The following is a 16,179-nucleotide window of genomic DNA, read 5'->3' on the forward strand; positions in this document are numbered from 1 at the left end:
TACGACACATTTTTTTTTTTTGACTTGCAAAATTATCTTTTAAATTGACAAACATCATATGTGTAATTCGTGGCACAATTCAAACGGGTCGAAAGATAATTTTTCTCTCTCCATTGACTTCAATACATATTTTTTCCGAAATAAGGTCCCATGGAGGTCCACCGGAAGGGGAGGGACTTCGCCACTCTAGTCACTTCCGGGCAAAAATTACAGCCCCGCCCACTTTTGGGGAAAAACAACGCTGTCATTTGAATGGCGGTCAATAAAAATTCTGAAGTTTTTGCCAATCCGATCAGAAATTTAAGAAAACCGTGGATTTTTGGATCTTCAAAGAGCCCGATTACGATGGCCAGTCAGGCAAACAATTACATTAAATCATTTGAAATCGACGATCGGGCTCGATATATGGTTCAATTAAAATCAGTAGGCGAGGCTGTAATTTCGCCAGCTGTTACTCTCATGAGCGAGGCGGAAAATAATTGTTTTATCATGCCAAAAAGCTGCTGTGTCGTTTATTGCACCTCAAACATTAAAATAAATCCAGAGTTACGTTTTTCTGTACTTCCTCTTAGAAAAAAGGACAGTAAAAGAAGAGCTGTGTGGCTTCAGGCTTGATTGCCATTCAAATGACAGCTTTGTTTTCCCCAAAAAGTGGGCGGAGCCGTCATTTTTGCCCGGAAGTGACGCATGTGTTACTCTCATCTTTGATTGATTTCTTTGATGCTACTTGCCTATCGTCCTGAGGAGGGCGCTAATGTAAACGGAAGTCATCTTCAATTTTCCGGATGGTTTCTGTGTATTTGAGTGAAACACGCTTTGTACGACGTCGAGGAGAAGTTAAATACAACATATCTTGATCTAACATTACGTCAGTCCTCAAGATGCCTAACACCAAACTGCTGCATTTACGGAGTTTTTTAACTGAACGCTTAACTACCGCGGCCGTGGAGATATTTGGAGAGATAGAAACTATTGTGGAGGCTTACTACGAGGAAAACAAGCGCCTGCGGAATGTGCTGCACATGGTGCTCAACCCAGAGATAAAGCTGTCGAAAATAGGTTTGTAAATGTTGGTTACCTCAAACATTTTAACTGCCTAGATATGTGAAGTTAATGTGTCTGCAATGCATGAGCCTGAATATGAGATAAGACTGGTTAACTATAGCACGTGACGTAAACAATGTAAACAATCGTTTAGGTACATTTTATATATGTGAAAGTGATGCCTCCACAGCAGTGTGTAGCTATCATACCTTAACATTTGATGTTACTGAGTGCTCCACAGTTGTTGTTCTTTTTATACTTATACTCATGCACTTTACCCTAAATGTCACCCAACTCTTCTTATATCACTACTGCAAGGCAAGTTTGATATAGCCCCTGGTTATCCAACTGTTCTTTTGTGTCCATGACATGGAAGCTATTGAAAAGAGACTACTTAATACAAATTGAAAAAAATTGCATACAAATGTATATACCATTTTTAAAAAGAAACACTCAAATCCAATAAAAGAGGTGTGTCTATTTTGTCCTGTGTTGTTATCTGGTATAGATTTGGGAGTCACTGACACATGACATGGAAGCTAATTTGACTATTTAACAAAAAATACTTAATTTTCATTACATTATTTGTAACAATATAAGGTGGACTAAAACCAAATATAAACAAATGTACTGTTCTTCTTGCCCAGTGTATGAATACAATGCTGCATTGATTTTGAGTCATTGGGTCAATGTCATTTTTTATAAAAATAATTATTAAAAAAATCTTAAATTATAGAAGCACTAAAATCCAATTAAAAGTGATGTGTGTTTTTAAATCATATCTGGTAGTTATTTGGAGACACTAGGTCACATGAGTTATGAAGAATATAAATACAACATTCAGTAAGACTGTTATTAAAAACACTGCATTAGAAGAGTGCTTGCTTCTCTCTCTGACTTTCTCTTGAATCCAAACCCCTGAAGTAAAACCTCCAGAGTTAAGGTGTGTGGCATCAGTTACTGTGGCAATGTTGTCAGGTAAACGAGTGAAAAGGAGCACACCCCACAGGAAATGAAAACTACCAAAACGTCACAAAAACAACTAAATCCTCTCAAGGGAATATCCAAACTTGGGTGTAGTAAACATCTGATCATGATTAGACAAAGAATAGAGATTATAGCCAATTGAGAGGCGAAGTCCCTCCCTTTCCGGGGGACCTCCATGGGACCTTATTTCGGAAAAAGTATGTATTGAAGTCAATGGTGAGAGAAAGATTATCTTTCGATCCCGTTTGAATTGTGCCACGAATTACACATAAGATGTTTGTCAATTTAAAAGATAATTTTGCAAGTCAAAAAAATAAACATGTGTCGTAAAACTGTGAAGTAACACTTTTTTTTGTGTGAAACCGCTCAATGAACTACATCTCCCGTCTCGCACCACACACCAAGACGGCCGTCACGTTGGCACATTTCACTTCTTTCTTTCAGAATGAGCTGAAAAGTATTAAAAGGTGAAAATCACTACAAGTCTGGGCATGTTGAGAGCTGTACATACACAAAAGGGGAGTTAGTCGGTTCGTAAGAGCCAGCATGCGGGACCGGGATTCTAGGATTTGTAGTCTTTCTAGTTGCATATTTTTCATAGTCTTTGTTTTACGACAAACTGTGACTTTTTTTACATGGAAATTATTTTTTAAGATTGACAAACATCATATGTGTAATTCGTGGCACAATTCAAACGGGATCGAAAGATAATCTTTCTCTCTCCATTGACTTCAATACATAATTTTTCCGAAATAAGGTCCCATGGGTCGGAAGTAGATGGGCGGGACTTCGCCTCTCTATTGGTCTACATTTTTCATCTGTCTTGTAACTTTTCTGGTGTGTAAAAATAAAGACTGCTTCCGGAGGCGGGAACTGTGGCTATATAGGTTTTATACTCAAATTGAAGCAAAATATGTATTGGTATTAAATATTGTGTTTCCCCTTTCCCCCCACAATAGATGTTGGCCAATACTCTGGAGCCACACCGGTCAGAGAGCAGCCCTGTGAGCTGAGATCCAGGCTGGAACAGGAAATACTAGAACCGTTGCCCAAAAAACCTAAAGAAGAGCCAATTGAATATGACATAAGTGAGGTATCAGAACAACAACAAGGACTGGGGGAAGTGGATAACTGTACAAGCACAGATTGTGTAAAATATGAAACAGAAGAAGACGACATAAGCATGCCCTGTATCACTGATCCATTCCACATAAAGGTGATTGAGTTCAGACCGGACTCATCAGGCACTCTCGAGCCTAGACAGGAGGAGAACTGCTCCCCGTCGGTCTCAGATGCGATCACAGATAACCCACAGCTACACAAAAGTGAACAAAGCACAAGTCAAAGTCTGGAACTTCAAAAACCTGACAAATTGTCAACTAAAAATGTAACGGTAAGCTTGTTTTGATGCCTTAGATGTTATTGTTCATGATTGTCCTAATGTTTTTTCAATGTGATTGAGCATGGGGTACTTTTTGGAAGATTCTTTCTGTGTAGATTTTAAAATGTGTTTCAAAACTGCTACCGTCTTTTAACTCTAAACAAATCTACGTTAGGGTACAAAAACATTACCTGAACCCGAACCTTAGATTTGGCTCAATCAAGCCCAGCTTATTAACTCGGTAAACTTTTATTTTCCATCTCTTTCCTAGTAATATTGACTGCCGAAACCATCCACGCTCTTACTGAAACAAATAAGACTGCCACGACATGATGGATATATAGTAGTTTCTTTATTACATTACATTACATTGCATTTAGCTGACGCTTTTATCCAAAGCGACTTACAATAAGTGCATTCGACCAAGAAGATACAAACTTGAAGAAAAACAGAATCATATAATCAGGTTTCATAGAGCCAAAACATTTCAAGTGCTACTCAACTAGCTTTAGATAAGCCAGTCCTTTATTAGTATACAAGTGCTTTGTTAGTTGCTCGAAGTGGAGTCGAAAGAGATGAGTTTTCAGTCTGTGCCGGAACATGTGTAGGCTTTCTGCTGTCCTGATGTCAATGGGGAGCTCATTCCACCATTTTGGAGCCAGGATAGCAAACCGACGTGTTTTTGCTGATGGGAACTTGGGTCCCCCTCGCAGTGCGGGTGCAGCGAGCCGTTTGGCTGATGCAGAGCGGAGTGCACGTGCTGGGGTGTATGGTTTAACCATGCCCTGGATGTAGGAAGGGCCAGATCCATTCACAGCATGGTACGCTAGTACCAGTGTCTTGAAGTGGATTCTAGCAGTTACTGGAAGCCAGTGAAGGGAGCGGAGGAGCGGTGTGGTGTGGGAAAATGTTGGAAGGTTGAATACCAGACGAGCCGCTGCATTCTGGATGAGCTGCAGAGGTCGGATGGCACATGCAGGTAGACCAGCCAGGAGGGAGTTGCAGTAGTCTAGGCGTGAGATGACGAGAGCCTGGACCAAATGTGCGTCGCTTTCTGGGTCAGGAGGGGACGTATCCTCCTGATGTTGTAAAGAGTGTATCTGCAGCAGCGGGTTGTTGCAGCGATGTTTGCAGTGAAGGACAGGTTGTTATCTATAGGTCACACCCAGATTCCTTGCAGTCTGAGTCGGGGAAACAACAGAGTTGATTGTTAGGTCAAGGGTGGGACACTCTTTCCCCTTTATCAGAATATTAGTGTATAAAAAATTGTAAGGACTGTTATATAAGGTTTTGGTCATATTGCAAGCCTGCTTTGTTGCACCTTGCAAGTGTTTAAAGCATGTATTAATGTTTTTTTTTTTTTTCTACAAAATGGAAGAAGCAAAAGTTCACCCTGCAGAAAACCATGCTAGAATTACAGAGGTAAGAAAGTTACAACTCACATGACCTTACTTTTTATGTTTTTATTTATTACATAGCTAATGATATTTACTAATTTCTTACAGGATGATGCCCCAAAAACCTGTCGTTCCTTCCCCAGTTGAGTGCCACTCCTTCTTGGAAAGGCTCACTGAAGCCTTCAAGGATTGTCCAGAAGACAAGAAGCCTCTGATAACCAAAATGGGCCTGACAAAGAATGTGGAATTAGTGGACTCTGCCTTTGGTCAAGTCCCTAAAGGTAGCCCCCTGTCCTACGTGTGCCCCGAGCCATCAAGTCGGGATTACAAGTCTTATGACGATGCCCCCCCTCGGCCACTGCTTCCCCTGGCTAACTACAGTCTTGATCCAATACCTGCTCTTCCTATCCTCGGTGCGAAGGAGCAGGAACACATGGACGTCATGCATATGACCTGGGAGGAAGCGCGCAATCTGGAGCAGTTCACACGTGGACGTAAAGAGGAAGTCGAGGAGCTGCGAAATTTGCGCCTGACAAGCCGTTTCAGGGAGATCTGCAATCTTAAAGGAGGAAGGAGCAATGCAGAGCACCTTGTATTCAAGATACAGAAGGCACTCCCTGAGGCCCCACAGATAGAGAAGGAAATGAGGCTGGAAGCACTTCGGGAGTACTGTAAGAAAATGTGTGTCAACTTTTCCACCTGTGGTTTGGTTGTCCAACCGAGTGCTCCGTGGCTGGGGGCGCTGCCTGACGGGTTGGTGTACGACCCCAAGGAGATGCCCAGTTACGGGCTGGTGCATATCAAAATGGTTAGCTTCCCTAGCTTCAATGAGTGCAAATTCCTTATCTGCCAAAACGGAGCCTTGCAACTAAAGAGGAACCACTCGACCTATTGGCAAATCCAAGGAGAGATGATGGTGACGGGCACCGAGTGGTGTGACCTGTTGGTGTTCTCCAAAGAAGACATGCTGGTTCAACGCATCTACCGAGACACGGCTATCATCAAGGTCATGAAGAAGAAGTTGGATAATTTCTTTTTCTATTACTACCTGCCATGTCTGTTTAAATCTGATGGCATGACTTGAGCATCGTCATCCCATGCACTACTTGCTGTACCCCTTAGGTGATTGGTAGTGAGGTTAAGCAGATTGTATTTGGTTTGGTTTGTTTATCTGTTAGTTAGCAGGGATAAGAAAAAGAACGCCGACCAAATTCTAATGTAACTTGCACAAAAATATTTCTAATTAGTTTCACTCAGTCAGGGAAGGAAGGAAGGAAGCTTGTTTTTTTTGGGTTGTGTTTTCACATTCATGTATGTTTTATTTAGGGACATTTCAAGAGACTACTAAAGCTAAGCTAATAAGTGGGAAATGTTATTGCCGTTGTAAACAGAAAATGACTTTTTTAAATGCGAAAATTAAAATGTGTTCACAAAAGCTTAATAATTTATTCTTTTAATGATTACTTTCATTTCATTTCACACCTTTATTTATCCAGGTTTGTATCCCATTGAGATCATTGATCTCTTTTTCAAGGGAGACCTGCTCAAGTAGGTTCCACATGAAACATTAAAAACATAAACAGAACAACAAAAGGACATCATACAGTAGCATTACAGGGATTACAATTTACATACTATCCACATGCACAGGTACCAACAGCTTCCGATTCAGTAGCATCCAACCGAGCTTTAAAAACATTTAGTGGCACCAGATTGCTCAGTTTCCATTTTAATTGCAGACTATTCCAGGACACTGGAGCTGCGCATCTAAATGCTATTTTCCGTAAGACAGTCCTAGCAGTTGGCACATTTAATAAAACCACAGCATGCGATCTCAGGCAGTAGCCACTTACAATTCGCCGTGAGATCAGGGAGCAGATGTAGGATGGAAGTTTCCCTAACATGGCTTTATATATAAAAATGTACCAGTGACTGAGCCTCCGTACAGTTGGTGAAGGCAGACCAGCCCTTGCATACAGGGTACAGTGATGAGTTAATGCTTTACAGTTTGTCACAAATCTCAGTGCACTGTGATACGCAGCATCTAACTTGACCAGGCAATTGGCAGGTGCATTCATATAAATCAAATCACCATAGTCCAGCACAGGTAAAAAGGTCACAGTGACTAGCCTTTTTCTGGCCTCGAGCGAGAAACAGGACTTGTTCCTGTAGAAGAAACCTAGCCTAACCCTCAGTTTTTTAAGCAGGTTATTGACATGACGTTTAAAAGTGAGACAATCATCAAGCCAGATACCAAGGTATTTGTAACAGGCAACCACTTCAAGTTTTATTCCTTGCGTAGTTAAAATATCTAAAACAGGCTCTGGTGTCTTTTTGGCGTTTTAAAAGAGCATTACCTTGGTTTTATCAACATTTAAAAGAAGCTTTAGTTCAGAGAGCTGAGTCTGAATAATGTTAAAAGCAGCTTGCAATTCAACAACAGCCTCCTTAATGGAGGGACATGCACAGTACATAACGGTATCGTCCGCATAAAAATGTAAGGTTGCTCCATTGACATTTTCACCTAAACTATAGATGGAGAATAAAAGTGGACCTAAAACAGAACCTTGAGGAACACCATTAGTAATGTTTAACCACTCTGAAGACAGCCCATCAAAATGAACACATTGGGACCTTTCAGAGAGGTAGTTCACAAACCACCCCACTGCATGGCTGGATATGCCAATACTGAGTAGCCTCTGCTTTAAGATGCGATGATCGACGGTATCAAACGCTTTGGAAAGGTCAATAAATAGAGCTGCACAGCTCTGCTTATTATCTAAAATACTCGCCACATCATTCACCACTTTCATTGTGGCAGTGATGGTGCTATGTTGCTTTCTGAAGCCTGACTGATGTTTAGACAGGATGTCATTTGTACATAAAAACACCTTTACCTGCTCACTCACTAGGCGTTCAAGAACCTTAGCCAGAACTGATAATTTAGAGATTGGCCTATAATTATTTAAAACAGTTGCCTCCCCTCCTTTCAGCAAAGGCAGGACATACGCTGACTTCCACAGTTTTGGAATTGTGTTTGTGCTGAGGGAGAGGTTAAAAAGAGTAGTGAGAGGTGGAGCAATAAACTCTGCAGCTATCTTTAAAAAGAAAGGTTCCACGTTGTCCGGGCCGGCCGGTTTCTTAGGATCTAACTTGGTTAAAGCTTCACGAACAACATCAACAGTAAAAGGAGTAAAACTGAAAGGGTTTTCCAGACCACATTGTTCAGAGTCACCGACTGTGGTGTTCACAGTAGCAGAGTTAGTCACAGAATCAAACATAGAACCGCAGGACACAAAATGCTCATTAAAACAATTTAGCATAGCAGCCCTGTCCGATATAGAGCCAGATGCACTTTCTTTGCACTTCAAACTCTTTCACGACTCATGTCTTAACTTTTGAACAGCAGAAAGACAAATAAACAGAAACAATGGATATACTGAATATTCAAGGCTAAAACCTTTAGACATCTTTTTGTTAATGATTAATCAGGGGCGTTGATTCATAATTTCATTTTTACAATATGTTGTAATTTGCCTATTAATTAACTATTTGATTTGAAGTGTTGGTCATATTTATTTATGCATAGCCTACACAAAATGTTAAAAAAATAGCTATCTTCCCCACTGTAACAAAACAATTCTGGTAATTTCTCTATTTAGTCCCTTTCATTGAATTTGTAAGCCACATTATTCAGCATGGAAGTGTCAAAAATCGTATGTAGAAAATAAAATGCTTTTCTGCATATTGAAGACCAATATTTGAGTGAAATTCATTAGGCAATTTTGCAAATGAGGTAAATGCAATGTCAACAACAGTGCTGTCACAGGGCTCAGGTGTCCTCGTGTCCTGTGCTCCTGTAGGGAGCGCTGCAACCCCCGGTGTGTCCTCTGCTCCTGTAGGGGGCGCTGTACCCCCTGGTGTGTCCTGTACGCTGTACGAGGTTGTGTGAGGTTCCTGCCGGACTGAGCAGGGTCTCTTCGGCTGGTAACAGATGACGTAACAGGAGCGATGTTTTTTTTGCAGCTGGACTGAAGAACAAACAACATTTCTCAGCAGAAACGCTTTGTCATGTCTCAAACTTTCCCCGCGCGTGTTTGAGTCAGCAGTCATTAGTCAGCAGCTCACACAGTTAGAAACATTGTGTCCTCGTGCATTGAAGATTAACCGGATGCAGTTGTTTTGAAATACCCAGCTTGCTGCTCAGACACAAACACAGTCGCTTCTCGCCTCGTCGAGCCCGTGTCACTGCTTTCCCACCACCTTTCTTTTTGTCGAAATGGCTTTTAATAAAACTTACATTAGTATCGGCTATGCCTCTTTTGGGACGCTCATGGGGTTTTCTGCTTTCCTGGTGTGGAACATCGCGTTCAGACAGTCGTGGACTGCAGCCATGGGAGGACTGGCAGGTACAGTAACTGTGCAAAAACATGCATTTTGTTTTTGTGTTGTACAATATCACGGGTCTTATGTATGTTTTTATAAAAGCCTTCAGCTATACCACCAGTGACCCCCTCCTGAGACTGAATGTGCCCTAGTTATTGAACCTACTTATTGCAAAAGGAGCCTTTAGTCAGACAGGGATCGAAGTTCTGGTTCAAGGGCAGAGATATCAACATATAAACAATGTTATACAATCAAGTCAAATTATAATTTGTTTAATTTCAGGGAGGAATAAACTGCAGCAGATATTTTCTTTTATCTGACAGGTGTCAGCTTTTCATCTGTACAAAGGTCAACTTTTTACCTTGATTAAAAGGAACATTGAAACTGTTAAAACATTGGAGATTAAAAGTATTTCAAAGTGCAGACACATTTTTAAAATGTATTTTTGAGCCAAAGAGGATAATACATTTCCAACAATAGTATACAAAAACCTAATTAAATAGGGAAGGGAAAAAAATAATCATAACAAATAAAAGACACATACATTAAATCTAAGAATAGGAACACTGGTGCAGAACTATCAAAACACAGGTGTGTGTATTGTGTCAGGTTTTCATAAACTGTTCTTATATATAATATTTTAAGGACAGTGTTTAAATATAATATAAATCGATTTTTGTCACTATTTAGTTTAAAGGTTGTCACGTATTTCCAAATGTTGAAGCGTCTCCTCCTCCTTTCTGGCATAATTTCTTTGTAATTCAAATTCATTTAAACCACAGTTAGCTTAGAAGTAGTATGTATACCACATTTCAAGACAATTTTATGGACTTTTGAGTCTGGATTATTTAATAAGCATGTTTCTGATGTTACAATATGACCATGACGATAGATAGATAGATAGATCGTACTTTATTGATCCCAAATTGGGAAATTGTTTTTGTTACAGCAGCATAAAAGGCATTTTACAATAAAACAAAATATACAAGAATAGAAATAAAATAAAATAAAATATAAAATAAAATATAAAATATACATGTCAAAATACAAAATAGAAAATATACATACAGATATTATATATATATATATATATATATATATATATACAAATATATATATATTCAAAATATATGGAATTATGGAGTATTAAATATGAAACAGATTATGTGTGAGTAAAATGTACAAGGTGGTTTGGGCACAGACTTGCAAATAAATGACAACATTAGATCCCGTCCAGTCTACCAAACAACTACAATCATTCAACAGATTATATTAAGTGTCATTTCCGTGGATCTGACCTTTGAGTCACTATCAGACCTCTGCTCTAATCAGTTTACAGAATGTACTGTGATCAATGTAGTTGTAAAATATTATGACATGTTCCCAGATTAAACTGAGTCATCTGGGCTCTTTTGTTTGTATTTTAGTTAAAGAACAAATGTATCCTGTTTCTCCTTCTATCACAACTCTGATTAGAGAAATGCATACAACATTGATAAATTGCCACCAGAATAAAACACTTTTGCATTTTATTTCACAAGGGAACTTGTCCCTTGTCTGCTTTAAGGATTAATTGACACAATTATATTTTCCCAAATAAAATGACACATGATGTATTGTTTATTTATTTAATCGTTTATTTGGCAGGGACAATGCACAGTAATGAACACTTAAAACATTCAAATGTGTCAAGCGTTACAGTGCCAGATTTAGCTTTGAGCTCATTTCCATCCGCAGTCCCTCACATAAAACATTTAAGAATTTACAAACATAGCAAAAACAAAATACATGATGCAAAAAGTGCAAGAGAGCAAGAGCAGCACACACAAGTATTTATGACATGGTAATACAATATAGCAGCAATGACATATAAAGTGCAAGAGAAGATACCCCTGTATTAAAGTGCATTATTATTAGTCATTAATAATTAGTTATTAGTAACAGGTAATTATTAGTATTACCTGTCTTATAATATGTTATGTGATCACTCTCTAGCCTTCAATTATCCTTATCATTGCCCTTTCAGATCCAGTGAGCATGGCCTACAACATTGTGGCTATTTAAAAACAAAAAAGGGGAACCTTTAAAAAGAAAAAGTGTGATTGCTTACCTCAGTAATAATTGGCAACTTAGTGTGTCATGATTTTTCAGAAAATGCACACTCATCCCTCACACTACCATGAGTTCATGACCATACAAATTAACATTGACGGTGTTAAGTATAAGCAGGTTACATTAGCTGCAAGTGTATTGTCTTTAAGGATGGTTTTTGCATATTGTTATTTTTAAGATTTCAGATTATAAACTACATTTCAATTCATTTCAGTGATGTATGAGACTTTTCTGTGGTTTGCATTATATTAAAACCACAACATCAGGGTTTGAAAGTCAGTCTTTCAAGGGTGGCTTGTTGAAGAATGTTTAGAGTATGTTTGTTTACTACTTGTTTGCTATGGCGATTCTCTCTGACCCGTTGGTGCTTGTTCCTCAGGTGTGCTGGCGCTGTGGACCCTGATCACTCACGTCATGTACCTGCAGGACTACTGGAGGACCTGGCTGAAGGGCCTCAAGTTCTTCTTCTTCATGGGAGTGTTCTTCTCTATGTTAGCAGTTGTGGCCTTCATCAGTTTCCTGTCTATTGCCATCCACAACAAAGAGTGTAAGTTCCTGTTCGTCGCTTTCCTCCCACATAACTAACATAACTCACTGTAGTGCCCAAAATGGTACCTTTCAATCAATCAAAGTTGATATATATAGCCCAATATCAGACATTTTACATTTGTCTCAGGGGACTTTACAGTTTGTCCAGAATATGAATATGAATATGACACCCTCTGTCCTTGGTCCCTCACATCAGACAAGGAAAAACGTCCAAATAATCCCCACAGTTAATGGGGGAAATGGAAGAAACCTCCGGGAGAGCAACAGAGGAGGGATCCCTCTCCCAGGACGGACAGACGTGCACATTTTGCGTGTATTTAAAAAAAAAAAAAACATAGGTTGTCCAAATGCTAGAAAATTAATTTGTCTATATATAAGAAATTACTTAAAGGGGACCTATCATGCAAAATGCACTTTTGTACGTCTTTTATACATGAATATGTGTCCCCGGTGTTCCAGGGAACTCACCAAGTGTCAGAAAACACAACCCTCTCTATTTTCCTCCATACCCAAATCTCTAAAAAAGGGGCTGCAACGGATCTGATAAAAACTGATCCAGATTTGAACACTTTACTGACGTCAGGAAAGTGGCGCTACAGCCAACTCCACCAATCAGGAGGAGACAGCCACGGCCATTGCCGTTCGAAAGCGCTGGAGACGCTGTAGTACATATGCCAGGCCTGTAGGTGGTGCTGTTCTCACTGAATCTGCCCTTGCAAAAACAGGGGTAAAAAAGTGCAAATTGAGCGAAATGAGGCATGGCTAAAATGCATGATCTGTTTGGTATTTTGAAAAAAAAAAAGTATAAATATGCCTTATATATATAGGTATGGTCCTACACTATATTATTATTATAATATAGCATGATAGGTCCACTTTAATTGAATTTAAATATGCAGGACAAGTTCAAATTGAATCACTGAAAGAAACTGGATAACCTGCTGAGTCACATGACTGGGTTGAGAGTCCCGGGGAGTTAACTGTCTCCACTCAGCCTCACCCGAACTCTTTCAGGTTTACTTCATGTGCAGATTTCCCACAATCCTCACTCAGAATGCCCTCTGACAACCCTGAGGGAACATCGTGGGACAACAAAAATGGCATTCATCTCACACAAATTGCACTAGTAATGCAATTTTTTTACCTTAAGGCCAAATTCTTAACGATACTTTTGTGCCATTTTAGTTGTTTTGTCATATTTTGGGCCATATCAAAATAGATGTAGGTGAAAGATATAAGTGATAATCCTTCACATTAGTTCAGCTTGCAAACATATGAGAAAATGTATCATATATATTCAAACCTAAACTGCTCTTGAACTTAAACTCGAGAGGAGTCTTTAGTTGGTCAGAGTAAATCCACGATGGCTCCGGTACAGAAACTGTTCATGTTCAAAACGTCCTTGGTCGAGGTGATTGAAAATGTATATAAGTATTTCAATTCAGAAATAGGGCAGTGTTCTACTAGCCCTTTCATTATAAAAATGTTTTAATCAAAAATGTTTTAACATTAGCCAATGAAGTGTAAACAAGAAAAAAGCTGGCATTAATTATCTTATTCACCTGCAGTACATTTTAATGTCTGCACTTGTCAATGTCGTACTACATTTACTCCTGAATTGGATCCTTAAAGCTTTCTTAAGTGTAATAATTAAAAGTGTGTTAGTACAGGACCAGTTCATCACCCAACATCACTGTTCCACCTCTGTTGTGGCTAAATGGGAGCGAATCCCAGCTGTCCTGTTCAAATATCTTGTGAGGTCTGTATTAGCAGCAGATGAATGTAAATGGTGTGTTTCTCTCTCTTTCCCACAGCCCTGACGGACCCCAGGAGTCTCTACCTGTCCTGTGTGTGGAGCTTCATGAGCCTCAAGTGGGCCTTCCTGCTCTCCTTGTCCGCCCACCGCTACCGCCAAGAGTTCGCCGACATCAGCATCCTCAGTGACTTCTAAGGACACTAAAACATCCCGCAGTGACTACACAAACTTTATAGAACAGCATGAGAGTCCGAAAGGCCATGGAGGAGACTTTCGGAGGAATCAGAGGAGAGTTTTAAATACTTTGTGTTGTGGATAAACACCCTGATCCTGGTAACTCTCCTGCCTTCTTGGCCTAAACCTCCAACTTTTTTTCAATATCGGTGAAGGATTTGTTGCTGACTTGACCACAAACCAATCCAGCCCTATTTTTTATGATCACTGATGGATTTTAAATGGAGAGAATAATTGCGCTGTAACTCTTAGTGTTGCAGTTTGTGCTGTAGCCACTAGAGGGAGCCATCCTTTCAACAGTTAAGCCATGTTCAGTGTGCGCTTGACATCCTAAATTACATTGTGTTATATTGAATTTTTCTCATTCAATAAATGATTAAGAGCTGCACAAGTTGCACACGCAGCAGTTAAATGATGTAATCTACATATTACAATGCATTTGATGAAATCATGATGTACATCCAAGCCCTGCTTTAACAAAGTGTATCGAGGTCTTGCAGTGGGCAGGTCACCCATAATACTGCAGTATCTACATGAATGCTTTCATTTTATAAGCACCACATTTCCTGGTTTATATATTATTGAACCATGAACGGGCATTTTTTTATGGAAAGAATGATTTTTATATTATTTGTATCGGTGTGAAAAACAAGGCTGAGTGTGAAGTCGGGCCTCAGTTATGGCTTTAATTCACAACATAAGCAACACCACTAATGCTCATGCATGTTGCTTCACATTTTATTGTCTTCATCTGAACCATTTATGACATTTATATTGTTGCTTTATGAGATTATGTTTCTTTTATTTGTCTACATCCCCATGTTAAAAAATGAAGAAAGACATTGTGTATCCACATCACTGAATGTATGAGTGTGTGTTTGTATAATGAGTGTCTGATAGTTAATAAAATGTGTTTTTTGACATTGCATTGGTGTGGATAACTGTCCTGTTTTTTAAATTGAATTTGCTCCTTTTTCTACATTTTCTCTTTTTTTATTTAACTTTGTGACCTTTTAAAATACCTTTTTATCCCAGATCCTTGTGAGTTCCAAGTGTCACAGAGGCAGATGGAGGCTGTAACACACCTTTCTTCCAACTAAGCTTATGTCAAGAGGGTCAGTGTTGGGCATTAAAGTGGGATTTGCATTATGAGAGGGAAAATAACAACTTTTCCAACCCACCCGAGCCACATTTATGAAGGAGAAAACACCCCACAGCATTGCAATTCCAACAGTAAATGCAGGTCAATAAGCTACACTTTGAAGTCAGGCAATTATTCCATCCATCCACATTTTTATATTGTCCCTCAAAGGGAAGTTTTGGGGGTGGGTGCAGAGAATTTTTTAGTGTATGATTTTGTTAAGGCAGCCGCCTGATAGGGGGACTTTGAAGTTGATTTGAAAAATATGTGAGTGAAATATTCTAGCTGTATCAGTGTTAAGTGCTTTATTACTGATTAACCTATTCATGGGAAATATCGGGTGGGGATATGTGTCTTTTGCGACTGTTATGGAAAAACTCACTGGCAAGTGAATCTGGTGTTTTATTATTTATTACAAGTATCAGTAACTTTGATCCTTAAGAAGCCACTGTAATTATTTCACTCTCTTTGTTGCTTTCCTGCATCCTTCCTCTGTGTTTTAAGGACATTTTTGGTGGTACTTATATCTTAATTGCATTACACTGGTTTGCTTGTAAGCCCCCAGAGTCTCATTGAATCAAGGTAATTGCGATGTTGTGGTTAAATCACCATGGCAACATTTTTTATCTGGCCGTTATAAACTTCGACATTAAGAAACAGAAAAACAATCCGGCTCACTTTCCACTGAGCAAGCTGGGGGCTTTGGAACCAAATGCGTCCTATTAACTTTATACAACAGCCTGTAAAACCTGTGTGTGTGTGTGTGTGTGTGTGTGTGTGTGTGTGTGTGTGTGTGTGTGTGTGTGTGTGTGTGTGTGTGTGTGTGTGTGTGTGTGTGTGTGTGTGAGAGAGTGTGGGTGTGTGAGTTTGTGTGGTATGTAAAGAGAGGGAGGGGTCTCGTTTTATTCAATTATGGGACTTCTACCCAAATCAGGGGAGGAAGTTGTCTCAAGTGTTGACTGGCAGTCTGGCAGAGTGCGGTAAGGCTGGAAACAAAAGTTTATACATTCAAATAACACCACTATCCTAAACATCCTGTATAATTAGACGCTAGTGAGCTACAGAGTGAATCAACCTTGATAACAAACAACCTACGGGGGAAAAGATTCCTTTGCATCGCACACATTGCGGACCTTAACAGCAGACGATGTCAGAAAAGGACATCAACTCGTTCTCTTTATGAGCATCCACA

The 16,179-nt window shown here is 39.5% G+C and overlaps 2 protein-coding genes across 3 annotated transcripts; both read left to right on the plus strand.

Annotated features, from left to right (window-relative positions):
* Positions 1-766: 766 nt before the first annotated feature.
* On the plus strand, positions 767-6,266 carry LOC117486462. 2 transcript variants are annotated; one of them, XM_034134903.1, is made up of 4 exons: positions 767-1,059; positions 2,991-3,424; positions 4,791-4,834; positions 4,918-6,266. In XM_034134903.1, the coding sequence occupies exons 1-4, from the start codon at positions 882-884 to the stop codon at positions 5,891-5,893; spliced, it is 1,632 nt and encodes a 543-aa protein (XP_033990794.1). In that variant the 5' UTR covers positions 767-881; the 3' UTR covers positions 5,894-6,266. The 2 variants fall into 2 exon arrangements, with proteins under 2 accessions (XP_033990794.1, XP_033990795.1); XM_034134904.1 differs by having other exon boundaries at positions 2,991-3,418.
* Positions 6,267-8,754: 2,488 nt separating this feature from the next.
* Positions 8,755-14,772, plus strand: slc48a1b (solute carrier family 48 member 1b). Its single transcript, XM_034135098.1, has 3 exons — positions 8,755-9,218; positions 11,687-11,854; positions 13,671-14,772. Exons 1-3 carry the CDS (start codon positions 9,089-9,091, stop codon positions 13,805-13,807), a joined length of 435 nt encoding a protein of 144 aa, XP_033990989.1. The 5' UTR covers positions 8,755-9,088; the 3' UTR covers positions 13,808-14,772.
* The last annotated feature ends 1,407 nt before the right edge of the window (positions 14,773-16,179 follow it).

The sequence above is a fragment of the Trematomus bernacchii genome, unplaced genomic scaffold (assembly GCF_902827165.1).
Source record: "Trematomus bernacchii unplaced genomic scaffold, fTreBer1.1, whole genome shotgun sequence".
In the NCBI taxonomy this organism is placed as follows: Eukaryota; Metazoa; Chordata; class Actinopteri; order Perciformes; family Nototheniidae; genus Trematomus; species Trematomus bernacchii.